Below are 16,149 nucleotides of genomic sequence, written 5' to 3' on the forward strand. Positions count from 1 at the left end.
TATATATATATATATATATATATATATATATATATTACTGCATCTCGACCGTTTTCCAACGCGATGGGCTGTGTTACTTTCTCACAGGACACTGATGAGTTTTCATCTCAGTCTAATGAAGAGATCACCTCAAAATACTATTCTAAAACAAATCACATTGTAATAAACCTAGGGTATGTGCTACTTGTATTTACATGTCAGTTCTATTCGATTTTAGGGATTGTTTGTTTGATTATGGTGAGTCGGTATTGTGAATATATTTCTCAACCCGAGCAGTTAACCAATTTCTTGGAGTAGACGCCATAATGTACATACACGAGACTTGTGACAACAAGGATTAGTTTCATAAATGGACTATAATTTCTTTACATAGCGCATTCTCTGAATATTGTTTAGGTATGCGTGATTAGTACTTTGAGGTAGGAATAATTCTTTTTGTATTATGTATTTGGGTTTTGTTTTGTATTGCGTACTAATGTTCGGCTCGAAAAGGCTTACTCGTGAATCACACAAATATGAAGACAGTAAAACCACGTGTAAAAACAGTTTCGTAGTGTATGGTCATTAGATGATTAGATAAAAATTATTGTAATATTTGCACGTTAAACAATAAATGATGATAAAATAATAATTACGACAGTCGTGACGACTGCGGTCATGTCATCATCACAAATTTACCTTTGATTCACGATAACACATATTATACTGTGCAAAGAAAATCATACAAATAATGGTTATCCTACCTTAAATGGACCCAAAACAATCAATTAAAACTGAAAGAGTCAGTTTATTTAGAATGTTATGTATATTTGATTTAATTTAATTGTGTGTAAGTTAAAAAAAATAATGTTATTTTGTTTACTAGAACTTGATATTTTCAAGAAATTAGTTTGACCTGACTGTTCTGTCGAAAACACCTAAAATAGAACTTTGTATCCTAAACCTGACCTAGTTCCCGACCTTGATTTAGAAACAAATGAGACAAGTAAACAACTTTAAATAATTTGTTTTTGTCAAGGTCATACTGGGAATACGTGACTTTAGATTAAACAACCTCTATTTCGAAATTCTGGTTTTACCGGAATTGCGCAGTGGTCATGTTTAATACCGATTTTTATAAAGAATTTAGTCAGTTTGGGCTTAAAAACACTTGCTGTCAAGGCGTTCGTTTTGTTGTTACTAGTTTGGAGTTACATTTTAAATTTTATTCAGATTATTTGGATTCTAAAAGATTAATTCGTTTTCCTGGAAATATTTTAGTGCTCATACATAATTCTTGGACAAAGACATTTCTTTAAATATAATTTGGAATTCAAACACCGGAATATTATTGTATGTGGAACAAAACATGGATGTAGACACAGCAGCACTATACTGACCATATTATACGTAATCGCCTTCCATTTTAGATTTTTCGTCGGGATTCGAACTTGAATTCATTAGAACATTTTAGCACTAGGACTTCTGGGATTATTCTTGGATTATTTTTGAATTTTGATTCTTAAAACCGTAAGTTCTTTTTCTCATTTTTACATTGTTTTTCCAGGGAAATAAATTATTTGTTAAAATTTACAAAGCTTGTTGTCTTCAGTTTTTCTTTGTTACGGTTTTTAGAGCCTAAACACGTAACAAGAAAAAGATTTAGCTGAAACGAATATATATGACTTTGCGTGTTTTATGTAGAGTATATATATCCTATACCATGAACTTATGATAGAGTATGAAATGACATATTGTATCATAACAATACAGACTGCGTTTCTTGTTAAATATGGAACTGTTTAAATATATAATGCAAAGAAATTACTCCATAATTATCTACTACGCCCGAAATATTGATAATGCACGAGTTTATCCCTGCTCGTTTATCATTATATCAATTCAGTTTTGAAAATTGACAGGTGAGATCCAACAAATGTGTCACCTGAAAGTATTACTAAACACGGACAAATGATAATTCTGTCAAATAGGTGGATAAGACGGACAGGTGTAGTCCCCGTCTTAAACTTTACCAAAGATCGACCGAAGGCGGCTGGTGGCTTTCGTAGCGCAGTAACAGACGTTGAGCAGTTTATACAGGCAGCTTAAAAGAGTAAGGTTTTATTTTATATTCTTGCTTTTCCTTTTTACCTAGTTTAGCAACACATATCTTGAATGGATCATGTCTGCGGGTTTTGAAATATTCATAGGTTTCCGAACATTCTAAGTTGGTTTTTAAGCTTGTTTCAAAAGAGACTTCCTTCAAGATGAAGACGCTCCCGAAATAAATTCAACATGAAGTCTGTAGAATTGTCTATTTTAATAACTATATTTGTGTCAGTCCTTGCAACTAATTGCTACTGCTGCCGCTGCTGCTGATTATTATTATTTTATTTTTATTATTATTATTATTATTATTATTGGCATTGACACGTGTTTGCGCATATATATATATATATATATATATATATATATTATATATATATATATATATATATATATATATATATATATATATATATATATATATATATATATATATATTGCTTCCGAGTCCCATCAAATTACACATCATCTATACAATTTAATTACATTTCTGAGTTTTGCATCATGTAGCCTTACGTCGGCTATATGCATGAACAGTATAAATTAACAGTGACGGTGAACAATAACTGTTTGACTACTATCAATGAAATGAAATAATCAGATGTGGATTTTTTTCTTCTCTTCTTTAAAATCGTTGACAGGTTAGTGTAAGATTGTAAATAAACAAATCAGTTATAAAAAAAATGGATCAAACACTTTGATTCTGCATTTGTGTCTCGTAGTCATGAAAAAATATTTTCAGATATTCGTTAAACGAAATATACTAAGAAAACAAATACAGAGTTCTGCACATTTAATAACAAAAAATATATGCTGACACTTGCATTATTGTACTCTTGTCGGAAAAAATAAAGTTACAATATTATTTTGTATAAGATTTATTATAGTGCTATAATTGGTATATAATATATTTAAATTACTTATTTAAAGGATGACTAAGAAGGAATTTAACTTAAAACAATATGTTGGTATAAACTTCACGCACTTACAAAATGTTCAGTCTTCGAAAACTCATTAAAACAAGGCCAATTTTATACTGTTAATCAAATACAAGTATACGACCAGTATGTAACAACATTTATGTCGTGGAATACTTGTGTTTTTACCATTGTTATTTTATGTTAGTTTCATTTTATTCGTGTCTTCGGTAATGAGTCGTTAACAGAATCGATAAAGATAATCCACGACCTTCTTTCTGAGGTATTCATCACTTGCACTAACTATCTGCATCCATTTAGTTGAATTATAATATTCAAAACAGCAATAATGTTCGTGATATATTTATTGCAAACCGTTATTAGTGTATGTTATCGTTAAAATGTATGAAATGAAATGGATTGTTTTGAAACTGGTCAAATGCGAGTTTCAGCTTCCTAGAGTATTTGATAACTGTTTTCAAGTCGTAAGTACAAGTAGTTCGCCTGCCAAGTGCTTTAAATTTTTATTTCTTTCTATATATTTTTAGTAGAAGCATAAAACTTTTATTGTTTAGTTGCTTAAAGCTGATTATGGTCTGAGTGGATGACACACCAAGTGTAAATGCAGTGTAAAATGAGATGACAATCTGACGGCGAAAACTTACAAGATTTTGACACGAATCTTTAACAAATCAAGACGAACAGATCAATGAAAGTCAGAATGATAATGTTAAATTGGTGGGTACCTCTCTCGGTCCTGAACTTTAAGGGCAAACTTGAGATCCAAGGTCAAATAATTGCATATTCTACATTTAAATTTTGTATGTGATTGCTGTTGAAATTGATGGTCATAAAAAAAAATAACAGGAAGCACATACATTTAACCCTACATAGTCCTAAAAGATATGTTTAAGCATAAAGTTTGAAGCTAATTGATGAAGGGAGATAATCAATACTATTTTCATCATTTATTATGTTGAGACTTATGTAAATAATGAATTCGCGTTATTGGTGTTACTGGTGCTTCTGCAAGTTTTAATATTGTCATGCAAACCCTTTCATCTGATTTACAAATAAAACCTGTTTACTATTTGTTGAGTTGGCAAGATAAAAAAGTTTCATTCCGGAAGAAAACGAGAAAAATCAAGGTACCGAAAGCAATGTGACGACTCTAATTATTAAAGTGCTTCTGCTACCCTGATGCAAGTAAAAACTATTAGTTTGCTTCATCCTAAACAACGCTATATTTTTGGAACGAAAACCTGAGTGTTTATACAGGAATTTTCATACCATTTGCGTCACTGTTGTGTCCAGATTGCAATAAAAATTCACAAGTAGCTGTCATATGATCCCTCAATCAAGCCAACATGTCGTCACGAAAACATACACAATATAAACATTTATATTAAATAACAGACATACAAAAGAGTTAGGGCGTGCCAGTCTCTAGGCATTTGCTCTGAGCCTTCATATTGTCTTAAATTCTTATTTTATATAGTGACGCAAATGGCTTTATATATATATATATATATATATATATATATATATATATATATATATATATATATATATATATATATATATATATATATATATATATATATATATATATATATATATATATATGTGTGTGTGTGTGTGTGTGTGTGTGTGTGTGTGTGTGTGTGTGATTTGATTTTGATTTTTAACGTACCTTTAACAAAATTTCAGTCATATCGCTACGAAATCTGCAATGTGGCAGTTTATAGTGATGTCTAACACTGGGGCGTCATGCCGCAGATATGTAGCATGATGTCCCACCCAGTCACATTATCCTGACACCAGGCCGACCTGTCCTAACACTAACCTCTTAATGCTGAACGCCCAGTGAGGCAGGTGTTAGTACCATTTTTGTAAGTCTTTGGTATGACTCAGCCGGGATCGAACCCACGACCTCTCGCGTCCGAGGTGGACGCTCCAACCACTAGGCCACCGGAGCGGTATATGTGCAAGGTAATTAGGCTATAAGAAATTCAATGCAAACTGTCAGGCCGTAAAGGTGTTTTTTTCTTCTGCTGACTTCTTACTCGAACAGTATCTGGTCCTAACAGTATCAAGCTGTCGATCGCAGCTGAAATGTAAGCCCTTGCTGCCATACCCACAGATCCCCAATTTGAGATGCGCCATTTGACCTGTCCCGTCGTGTTCCCTGACATACAGAGGGCTGGGTAACACAAGAGAGATACAAAATAATCTTGACGCATTTTTTACTTACTGCCAGAAATATAAACTTATCATTAACACAAGCACAACGAACAAATTATGATTTTCGGAAAAAGAATAAACGGGAAAAATGTGAAGTTCAGATTTGAGGATTCGGAACTTGACATTGTCAGAAATTATAAATAATTAGGGTTAATCCTAATGGAGAATGGTAGATATCTTGGGAATTAAGAACTAATTAGTCAAGCCAGGAAAGTTAATTGTTTTATTAACGAAAGAATATTAAATCTGAACTTGCCACGTTGACTATCAGCTTAAACTTTGTGATATGAAAATTGTCCCGATTTTCTCATACGCGGCTGAATTCTGGTTTTAAAACAAAATAATATATAATGGAACGGGTTCATTTATATTTTCTAAAACATGAGCTAACAGTTTTTAAAAAATCCAACCCACGTATATATTTTATGGCGAGCTTGGTAGAACACTTGCAAATAACAAGGAGAATGGTCGGCTATTGAGTAAATTTCATTAATGGTAAAAACAAAGGAAACTATCTTACATTATGTATCTGATGCTATTACAGAACCATAATAATGGTCTAGACAGAAACAAATGGGTTGAGAGCATTTAAAACATCAGAATCTACGTTTCAATTTATATTGGTTAATCAAAACATTCCCAACAAATGCTGGCAAGATACAATATTTAATGAAAGACATCATGATCAGAAATTTTAAAACGAAATTAAAATTAGAAAACTATTTGTTAAAGAAAATATAAAATATATATATAAGCCAATATAATAAAATTTCGAACATGTAATCACTGTTTACCTATGGAGAAGGGAAGATGGGAAAATGTGTCTAGATATGAAATATTGTATGCGCTTTGCATGCAAAACCGTGTTGGTGATGAATTTCATCATCTCCTTGAATTTAGCTATTTCAGAGAACAAAGCAAGCAACTACTACCCAAGGAGTACACTTCTATAAGATATCAAATGTACCAGGTTTTTAAATGTTATTAATTGGTTGCAGTTTTTGCTGTGATTGATTAAAACTTATGTGGTATGGATCTGAATGTGTCTAGACAGCTGTAAATTATGTGCTGCTTTCAGTTTCCAATCGCTTTTCAATGCTTTCCGGTAAAGCTTTGCTCTAGATCAACTCTCCTTACAACATTCTAATAACAACCCTCTCTGTCCCCTCCCGTCCCAGCCCCGGCATTTCATATCAACGTTTGCAACCCCATAGAAAATGTCCGAATAGAAGATCAAGTCTAGTAATCTCAGATCCTTCCCGCACCCTAACATTAATCTATGTCCTCAAACAAAGCATACTGTAGGCTTTACGATCAAACGGACCTTCATAAATTACAGCAGTTTTGTTTAGACATGGTGTTTTTATTTTTGGGTCATTGTCATATGACGCAAGAGCAGGGGAGCTCACAAAAAATACACCATTTTTGGAAAGATCGAAACGAGTTGAAAGCAAAAACAATGAAATGATAAAGTCGTAAAATAGATTTGCTCAATACAAAATCAAGGTGACACTCATTATTGTATTGTGATTGTGTACGGGGGTAGGCAATATTATATTGTGATTGTGTGCAGAGGTAAGCCAATAGGTATTATGACTGTGTACGGTGTTAGTCCTTATCCGTATTCTGTCGGCAGCTGATACACCTAGTTCCACGTTGACGTTAAAAGAGCTGGGCCGACGACCCATGGCTACCGATGATGGGGCTAGATATTCTGACAAAATGTGAAAAGGTTAATTTAAGAAAATACTTGCTACCTAAAATCAAATATTTTGTCAATGGAATATGTTGCTTTTGCGACAGAAAGGATGAAGACTGGATATATAATGACTAAAAAGATATTATTGGGTATTTATGACGTGCACAGTTTAAAAGCAGAAATCAAGATGTTGGAAAATGATAGAGACTCCACCGGCAGCAGTCAGGAAGGAATAAAAATAAGCCGGTGGATCTCAGTAGAGACTTAGACTAAGATTATACAAAAACCTCTCTAATATCTACATGTAGGCTATAGTGGCCAAGACCACTGTTTCCAGCACTTGAAAACATTTGGTTTACTCGTTTTTCACCATCAGCTTGTCTACAATTCTCATATTCTGTTAGGGTGGATTTTTTTTTTTTAGGAAAAGAATATTCATCTTTTGAAAATCTTAGGGATAATAGCTAGATTGTTGTTTCCAATAAATATCAAGTCCTAAAAGAAAATTGTCTATCTAGAATGATCTACTTCACCATCAGTGTCAAAGGTTTAAAGGGATAAAACAGCACATCGCCTTTCCAGAAATTTCTTTCAGTGCTGTTGGTTTCTTATGCTAAGAAAACACATGTTTCATTGTTTTTTTCCGTTTTTGCTTTCTTCATCTATATTTGGATGACACATAACAATCATTTGTCCACTAATGGAATGATTTTATGCCAGAAAGCATTATATCAAAGTTAGTAAAATTGTGCTGAACGTTTTCGAAACAAAATTCGTCAAGAGGTTTTTATATTTTTAGTAACGGTGGCCAAACTTGAAGACGAATCGGCACAATTTATAACGAACCGAAATCACTTTATGCCAGGATGCTTTCGCTTACATTTTGTCAGATTCTACTGAAACGTTTCTGTTTTTAGTAATATTTGCCAAAACTGATAGTGGATCGGCTTTATTTATACAAACTTGGGCACCCTTCACGCAAGAATGCTTTCTATTAAACATTTGATCAAAATATGTTGCACTTATATTTAAAGAAAAAACTGTTGAAATGTTTTTCTATTCTTAATAACAGCTGCAGTGTTTCATATCAGATTGGAATCATTTGCAAAATTAAAAGCCCACTATGCCATGATGCTTCCGATAAAAAATGTTTAAAATTATGTTATGCGATGTTTGAAAAGAAGTCGTGTATAGGTTTCTCTATTTTTAGTAATGGCAGCCATATTTGATGCCGGATCTGCATAATTTCACAAATTTTGCTCTCTGAATTTTTTTTCTTCTGCTGAGACATTTTTAAGGAAAGTTTACAAAACATTTTTGCTATCTTTTTTTTAGAAACGGTTCTAATGTTTCATGGTGGATCGGCATTAGATGTATAAGCGTACACACCCTTTAAACGAGGATGCTTTCTGCCACGTTTGCCTGAAATTAGTCTATTGGTTTTAGAGAAGTTAAAGCACGCAATTGTTGACGTAAGCACAACATATGACGGAAGCAGTGAGGTGGTATTCCAATTAAAACAGTATACTCGCTGAAACACTGGTTTAAAAAATCACTGTACATCTGTACGAAAAAAAAAATACTTAGAACAATTAAATATTCCTAAAATAGTCGGCCATTTAAAACCGGTTTAAACATTCCTGAACCCATTTTTAACAATTCTTGCTTCAAAGAAACGAGAGCATCTGAGCAAAGTTGCAAATTTCTAAATCACAAAGAACACACTCGAGTTTCCAGACCGCATGTTTTTTAAATTTACGTTATTGTTTCTTAATTAGAGCGCAACGTCCTTTTCTAAAACAAAAAAAAAAAAAAAACGTTTACAAATTATAACTACAGACATAGTCAGACTAATATATACGGTTCAAAAGAACGTCAGCAACTGACACGACATCATTCTAAAGGCATTTTGTACCTATGTCGTAAGTATTTTGTTAAAGCTCAGGTCTTATTTTGAAGCATGTTCCTTTCGTTCTTTTCAAAGTATCTACAAGTTCTACTTTCATTTCGTCTGGTAAAACGTGGCTGTCATCAAACGCCGTTTCCGTTGCTTTATTGTCATTGTTAATGAAGATGGTCGTTTGTTAACGAATTCATCGAAAAAGTTTCTATATTCAAACTTGATCAGGTGAAAGACAATTAGCCGCTACATCGATTATCACGCTACGATGTTCTTTCAAATACACTTATTAACGCCTAAAACTTAATTAATTTGAGTTTGTTGTTTTAAAATATTCATCTGATTCTCAAACACGAAATAAATAAAAATATTGTCGGCATCAACATTTTCTTTTCTGTTGAATTAAAAATAGTGTGTGTGTGTGTATGTGTGCTTATTTGGATTTGCTAATTTCTAGCCAAGTTTCTTTTACCATTTGTGTTCGCATTTGGGTCTCCAAAGGGGTACATTTTGGATAATATTAGTCCATTTGGGTGAATTACCGGGACTTCAAATAGTCGACTTTCAAACCCTGAGGGGGCCCCGAGTGGCCCAGTGGTCTAAAGCGCTCTCCGTTACGGATCACTGCCATCTCACCTCTCTCTGCATGGGTTCGAGTCTCGCATTCGGCCAATGTGGATATGTGAGAAAGCTTGCCAGTAGCTTCTCGAGGGTCGGTGGTTCTTTCCGGGGATTTCCCGGGTTCTTCCTCCACCATTAATACTGGCCGCCATGTATAGCCTATCGTGTGCTGAAAAATGGCGTTAAACCCTACAACAACAACAACAACAAACCCTGAGCTTACAAAATTTGCCATCTAGTCCACGGGAAAGGCCAAGCAACACTCATACTGATTTCTTCAACGTCCTTTCTGGAAGTCCCGCAACCTTGTCATCACAAACCGGCGTTACGCTAATGAATTAATAATTTTCGCTATAACAGAAGGTTTATTGCTAATATTTTACGCTTCACTGTCTTTTAGTGGCACCCCTACCTTGCCAGAGGTAAGTTTTTATGTCGGTTGGATACCTCCCCAATCAATAAAAGTTTTATCAAGAATTGGCAGCATTACACTAAGGTGAGGTAAAATACTATGAAATTTTCAGCTAAAAAATAATAAAGCTCCCGACGGTGTCTCCCTTTGCTTGGCGCCCGGGGAAAAACCCCACTCCCCCCTCGCGCCACCACTGTGTGTCTATACTCACAGGGGCTCGTATCGTTGCTTACAATTGACCTGTCACACTTGTACTAGGTCAGTTGTAAGCAAGGATACGAGCCCATGTGTCTGTAGTATGCTATTTTAATTCTCCTCTCGTTTCAGACAAAAATGAACAGATATCATAAGGATACGTTACTCATACTCAATGTACTGATCCTTCATGTCCTCGTCACAAACTGTCAGGACGATGCGACTGGCGAGGTAGGGGGAGGAGGGTCCATTGCAGGAGGAATGGGTCCTTTCGCTGCGGCTGGAAATGGCGGAGGCGCTTTCGGCGGTGGTAGAGGCGGGAATAGTAACGGAAATCAAGCCAATGGTAAAGGAGCTAGCCCATTTGCAATGGCGGCAGGAAATACAGGAAAAGGAGGCGGAGGTCCATTTTCTGCTGCGGCAGGGGACGGACAGAACGGTCAGGGAGGGGCAAATCCATTTGCTGTAGGTGGGGGGAATGGTGACAACCAGAATATAGGAGCTAATCCATTCCAGATGGCCAAAGAAAACAACGGTCCTTTCCAAGCGTCATCTCAATTAGGGGGAGGTAAAAAAAAATTGTATAATCTTCTCCTGATTTGGTTTGCTTATCAGCCACAAGAGTAACTATAAATCCAGATAAGAAGTGTTTATATATATGTATATATATATATATATATATATATATATATATATATATATATATATATATATATATATATATATATATATATATATAAACGTATGATCGTAAAAGGTCCAGGGATAGTAATTTCCTATCTGATTGGTATTATGTATAGGCCCTGTGCACACACGTGTGTGTGTGTGTGTGTGTGTGTGTGTGTGTGTGTGTGTTTGTGTGTGTGCAAAACATGATTCAGAACTTGCATTAAACTATCTTTTGCGCTTTAGGTACTTACATGGCTCGTTTTCAAAGGTAAACATACTGCGAAAGAAACAAACGTAACAAGAAACAGTAATTTAATTATGAAGAAGATGGTGATATAAGTAATAGGCAGATTTATTAGCTCACTTAAAGCTAAATTTTGTTTGATTTTAAATTATTTTAGATGCTTTTATTATATAAAAACAACAATGATTTGCAAGTATTTCTGTAGAAGCAAAATTAATCGGAAGTCAAATGTTCACAATATTCAATGTAAATACGCAAGAATACAGCGACAAAAGCATATATGAACTTTTGAAGGGATTAAGTATAGCAACCTTGCTGAAACAAAAGTGTCCTGTAGGAAAAGTGATGGTGTATGTTATAAAGAGATTACATAGGAGACGACATGCTCACACTTCACCAGGCATCGTTACCTCTTTAACTGCAGGTGTTGCCTTGCCAGGTATAAGAAATAATACATTTTACAGAAATCATATGTTATACATCTAGTCATACTAGATCCGGTTTATGATATAAGGGTTGTTTATGCTGTGTTTATTTCAAACGTTTTCCAGAGCGCGAACGCTCCAAAGGTCTTCCCACATGTGCTCCGGTAAACATTTTAGTCAAGTAAATCGTACTTGATCGTGATATTGATATCATCAAATATAAAATGAACAAGGCTTTTACTCATCACTTTGAAATAGTCCAATTTATGTAATCAGTTACAAAAAAATTAAATTTATTCTAATCGCCTTAAAATAAGTAGGACGTCTTTATAAGAGATCCATCTGGAATCACTTTCGAGAACTAACTTCAGTGAAGCCAGTACTTCCACGTCCATGTGAAATAATGGTTCTAGTTACACTGATGATCATCAGTGGTGTCACTGTGGTTGGTGTCACCCAGTGCTGTAACTCATGGTGTCACTTCCATTGACCTCCTGCCTGCACAAAAATTCAAAAATTTTATGGACAGTCATTTTGGTGTCACCCCCTCTGATGGTAGCACCCTGCGCGATTCGTACCGCCCCCCGCCCCCCGCACCCCCATGTGACGCCACTGATGATAACGATATTGCAAACCAAGTGATCTCTTACAATTATTGTCGAAATTTATACCACGCAGTCGTTTCAGTTTTATTTTTCGCGATATATACTACCAATGAGGGACTACGGCTGTACCATATGAAGAAACACTTCCAATCAAAATCTATTCAAAATTGACAAACTGCAGAAAAGGGCCGCCTGAATAAATCTGATATTTCCCATTATGGCTCCCTCGAATATTTCGTTTTCACGTCTACAATAGCTACATATACAAGAAGGTACTCTTTATTTTAAAGGAATCATGACATATAAGTCTTAAACGCTCTTTGTCCGAAGTATATGTATAAGTTAACTGAACTAAAATCATCAAATACTGAGCGTAATCTCTGATCAACAACAAGCAACGAACTCCATACTCCAGAAACCAACCATTCCAGATGCTCTTATACTTCATCAACACATACCTTTGGAATTCCTTTTCCCCGAGGAAGCATGGTTAAACTTCCCTTGCTTCTTTTAAAACCTCGTTACGGAAATTCTTTCTTGACCAGCTGGAACGATATATTAACCCTCCCAATGAAGAACATTATCATTGTGTCAAGAAACAATATGTGCATATTTAAATTTATCTATGTATATACGTCTTCTGACATGCTAAAATGTGTATTCCTTTGTTTGTTCATATAAGCACCTGTTATTACAAAAATTAATTCATTTTAAATCTGTGCGAGTACGTGTGCAAGCATATTTGTGTGTGATTTTGAAAAAAATAACTTGTTACAAAAATTGAGAAGCACAATGCAATTGGGTCTTTTATAACCAAATGTGTTATCTTGGTTAAATAAAGATTATTATTATTATTATTATTATTATTAATTACAAAATTAGCTAAGTTTGTACTAATCACCTTAATCGTTTTAAAGTCATATTTCTGTCATCAATTGCAAAATGAACAAAGTTTTTACTAATCATCTACAAAAGAAAAACACCTCTTTGACATGTGTACATTTGATGTTTGAGAACGGTTTCCGTTCCAAACCACACGCTTCAAGAGCCAGCTGCAACTACCCTGATAAAGCTCATCGAAAATATACTTGATGGCAATGAGGGGTCTGTAGCCTCCAGGAAACGTGACGAAAAAATGAGTTGGAAACGTTAAATGAGGTGTGAAGTAAATAAATGTATGAACCATTACATCAAGGTCCATTTTACCCATCTCGACATTTGGATCACATTCAAGATTGCTGATAATGATATTTTTTTTTGTTTCTCCCATAATTGCTTACTTAAACATACACCCCATTTTCATTTTCAGTTGACATGGGCACACATACAGGAGGTATGTCAAGTGGTCCCGGAGGTCTGACAGGAGGTGCTTTTGTAACAGATAACAACAACGGTAACTCGGATAACGGAAATCAACCTGGTCTAAATTCCGGCACAGACACATACAATGGTGATGGTAGCGGGGCATCGAAGCCTAACAATGGTGCAACAGGTGGCATGTCAAATGCAAATATTGGAGAGGCAGGACAAATAGATAATTCCAGGTTCGATACTGGAGAATATCAACAGATGGTTCAGGATATGTTTAAACCTGCTAACTTTGATCAACAATTGGTAAATGGCAACCCTTTTGATGGTAAAGTATATGATTTGCCAAAATATGGCAATGCAGGCTCGTCCTCCTCCGAAGGAGGAAAAACTCATTATAACACCGCTAAAGATAGTAGCGTTGGATCCTATGCTAATATGGACGCATCATCCACAAATCTACAAAATCCATACGGTGACAATTACAGTGGAAAACAAACGAATTATATGAAAGATGACAATAATGCTATGACGTACACAAATGCAGGAAATGGAAACGTTGGCAGCAGTCAGAGTAGTTCGGCAAGCAGTGATCTGCTAAAGACACCATTCAGCATTGATGCTGGAACTGGAAACAAAGACACCAATAATAATGGGAACGGCTTAATGAAAAATCCTTTTGACATCTCGGGAACAGATAACACTATGCATGGCCAGTCTGACACATCTAATGGGGGCGACACAATGGGAAATTATAACTCAGATTCGGATATGTCGAGTTCATTTTCAAACCAGTATAAAGACAATGGATTAGATGAGTTCGGAAATGTACATTTTTCAGAACTGCCCTCCAATGGTCGGAACGTTGGAATATTCGGACAGCAAAATATTGGCAGTTCTGGTTCTCTTAATTTGGGGGACACACCGTTTAAAATTCAGGAATCTAGCGGACTAAATCAGGGAATGTCGCAACAGATGGCGTATAATGATGACTACAACACGGGGGTGGCAGGAAACAAACTTGGTACGCCGTTTGGTACCGGTGATGATAATGATTTGTACAGGACGCCGTTCAAGTCTGGAGCTCCGAATGCGATATATGGACCAAATATGTCACCCTCAGGTTTTGGTGGGAACGCTGGTAACAATGGCCCCATGAACCTAGCCGGAAATCCCGGTGGGAACCCCTTCAGCCAGGGTGGAACCAGCATGGGTATGAACAGTATGCCAAGAGGTAGGTATGCATTCACGTTATAGAAGAAGCCTCGCCGGATTTTAAATAGCTAATATTCAGTTAATACCAATAAAATGTATAGCTTGGCACAAATATCTTAAAGTCACGCGAGAGGCTCACTGAACCAACCGAGGTTATTCATACGTATTAACCAAGTTCCGCTAGTTTTCTATTAGGCAATATTGAGAGAGAGAGAGAGAGAGAGAGAGAGAGAGTGTGTGTATGTGTATGTGTGTGTGTGTGATTTAGATTTTTGAACGTAGCTTTAACAATTTTGCAGTCATATCGCTACGATGTCTACTTTTAGGCAGTTTATAGTGATGCCTAATACTTGGGAATCATGCTGCAGACATGTCCCACCCTGTCTCATTATCCTTACACCAGGCCGACCTGGTCGAACACTAACCTCCTAATGCTGAGCGCCAAGAAAGACAGTTGCTTGTACCATTTTTATAAGTCTTTGGTATGACTCGGCCGAGTTTCGAACCCGCGACCTCTCGGCGTCCGACGGACCTATACAATTACGTACATTAATGCATGCAGCTTCTTTAGTCACTGCATTTTGTTATTGTAAAGAAAATGTTAAAAGTCATCTTGGATTTCTGACATCACTTTTTAAATTTTCACCATTCAAAAAGTGATAAATGAAAAACTAAGGTCTTTCCCTATACAGGATATTTTCAAATGGCGACATTCCTCCAATGGAAAGTAAGTCATTTCTTTATAGAATGCAATGATAATTTAATCGCGACAACTTTCATATCAGAAGCGAACTTACTAATGACACGTTTGACTCGATTCTTAAATGTACACGGCTTGACCTCACGAATCCTCCTTTCAACTCACATCTACCAGTCAGAGTGTGATTATTGACCTTTTTCATTAATGCCCTGTCCTTTAGTGTGTGGCGGGCCATGTCTGAGAAGTTTAGCTTTCAACCTTAGTTTATAATAGGGAACCGTGGTGGCTGAGTGGTTAGCGTGTTGAAAGGGTGCGGGTTCAAATCCTACCATTGTACCACCCTGGGTCATCCACCTTGGTGTGTCCTTGGGAAAGGCACTGTGCTCCAGTTACCTCAGCACCAAACCAAACCAAAAAACGTTTATGATAACCAGATCTTCGTTTACGCACCAGTTATGAAACTGAAGAATCAATCAATCAATCAATCAATCAATGAATCAATCAGTCAATCATTCAAAGACAGTTCAAGTCTTCATCCCACTAATTTACATAAGTTACATGTAGTAATCATTTCGTGCATATATAGTTTTTACCCGTTATTCGGAGGAAAATTCTACTTATTGAAAGATTCTGTAAGGTCGTTGGTAAAGGTCAAGAAAAAACGTGTATGCATGTTAAACAGAGGAAGGTTTATCATGTATTATGTATGCATACGAAACCGGGGTAGTATATTACACAGGTATTCATTTTAAACTGGGGAGAGTATATAACTATGGCTAAACTAAATACAGCGCATTTTATTTATTTATCTTTCAGGTCGTAGAAACCTGTTCAGAACAACCTGGAAATAAAGAAAAAGTTCTCACTGGTATTTCCGATGTATCTAAATTATTTAGACTTAAATAAAAAT

At 35.6% G+C, this 16,149-nt stretch overlaps 1 protein-coding gene across 1 annotated transcript; it reads left to right on the top strand.

Annotated features, from left to right (window-relative positions):
- The first annotated feature begins 1,987 nt into the window (after positions 1–1,987).
- On the top strand, positions 1,988–16,118 carry LOC149793694 (uncharacterized). Its single transcript, XM_089966455.1, has 4 exons — positions 1,988–2,092; positions 10,206–10,641; positions 13,326–14,558; positions 16,056–16,118. Exons 2-4 carry the CDS (start codon positions 10,212–10,214, stop codon positions 16,088–16,090), a joined length of 1,698 nt encoding a protein of 565 aa, XP_089822581.1. The 5' UTR covers positions 1,988–2,092; positions 10,206–10,211; the 3' UTR covers positions 16,091–16,118.
- The last annotated feature ends 31 nt before the right edge of the window (positions 16,119–16,149 follow it).

Source organism: Sinohyriopsis cumingii, chromosome 8 (assembly GCF_028554795.1).
Source record: "Sinohyriopsis cumingii isolate HCF-2022 chromosome 8, ASM2855479v2, whole genome shotgun sequence".
Taxonomy (NCBI): domain Eukaryota; kingdom Metazoa; phylum Mollusca; class Bivalvia; order Unionida; family Unionidae; genus Sinohyriopsis; species Sinohyriopsis cumingii.

Coding starts and splice junctions, on each gene's coding strand:
- LOC149793694 (XM_089966455.1), top strand. CDS start 10,212: ATGAACAGATATCATAAGGATACGTTACTCATACTCAATGTACTGATC. Junction 10,642..13,325: donor GTCATCTCAATTAGGGGGAG/GTAAAAAAAAAT, acceptor TTTCATTTTCAG/TTGACATGGGCACACATACA. Junction 14,559..16,055: donor TATGAACAGTATGCCAAGAG/GTAGGTATGCAT, acceptor TTTATCTTTCAG/GTCGTAGAAACCTGTTCAGA.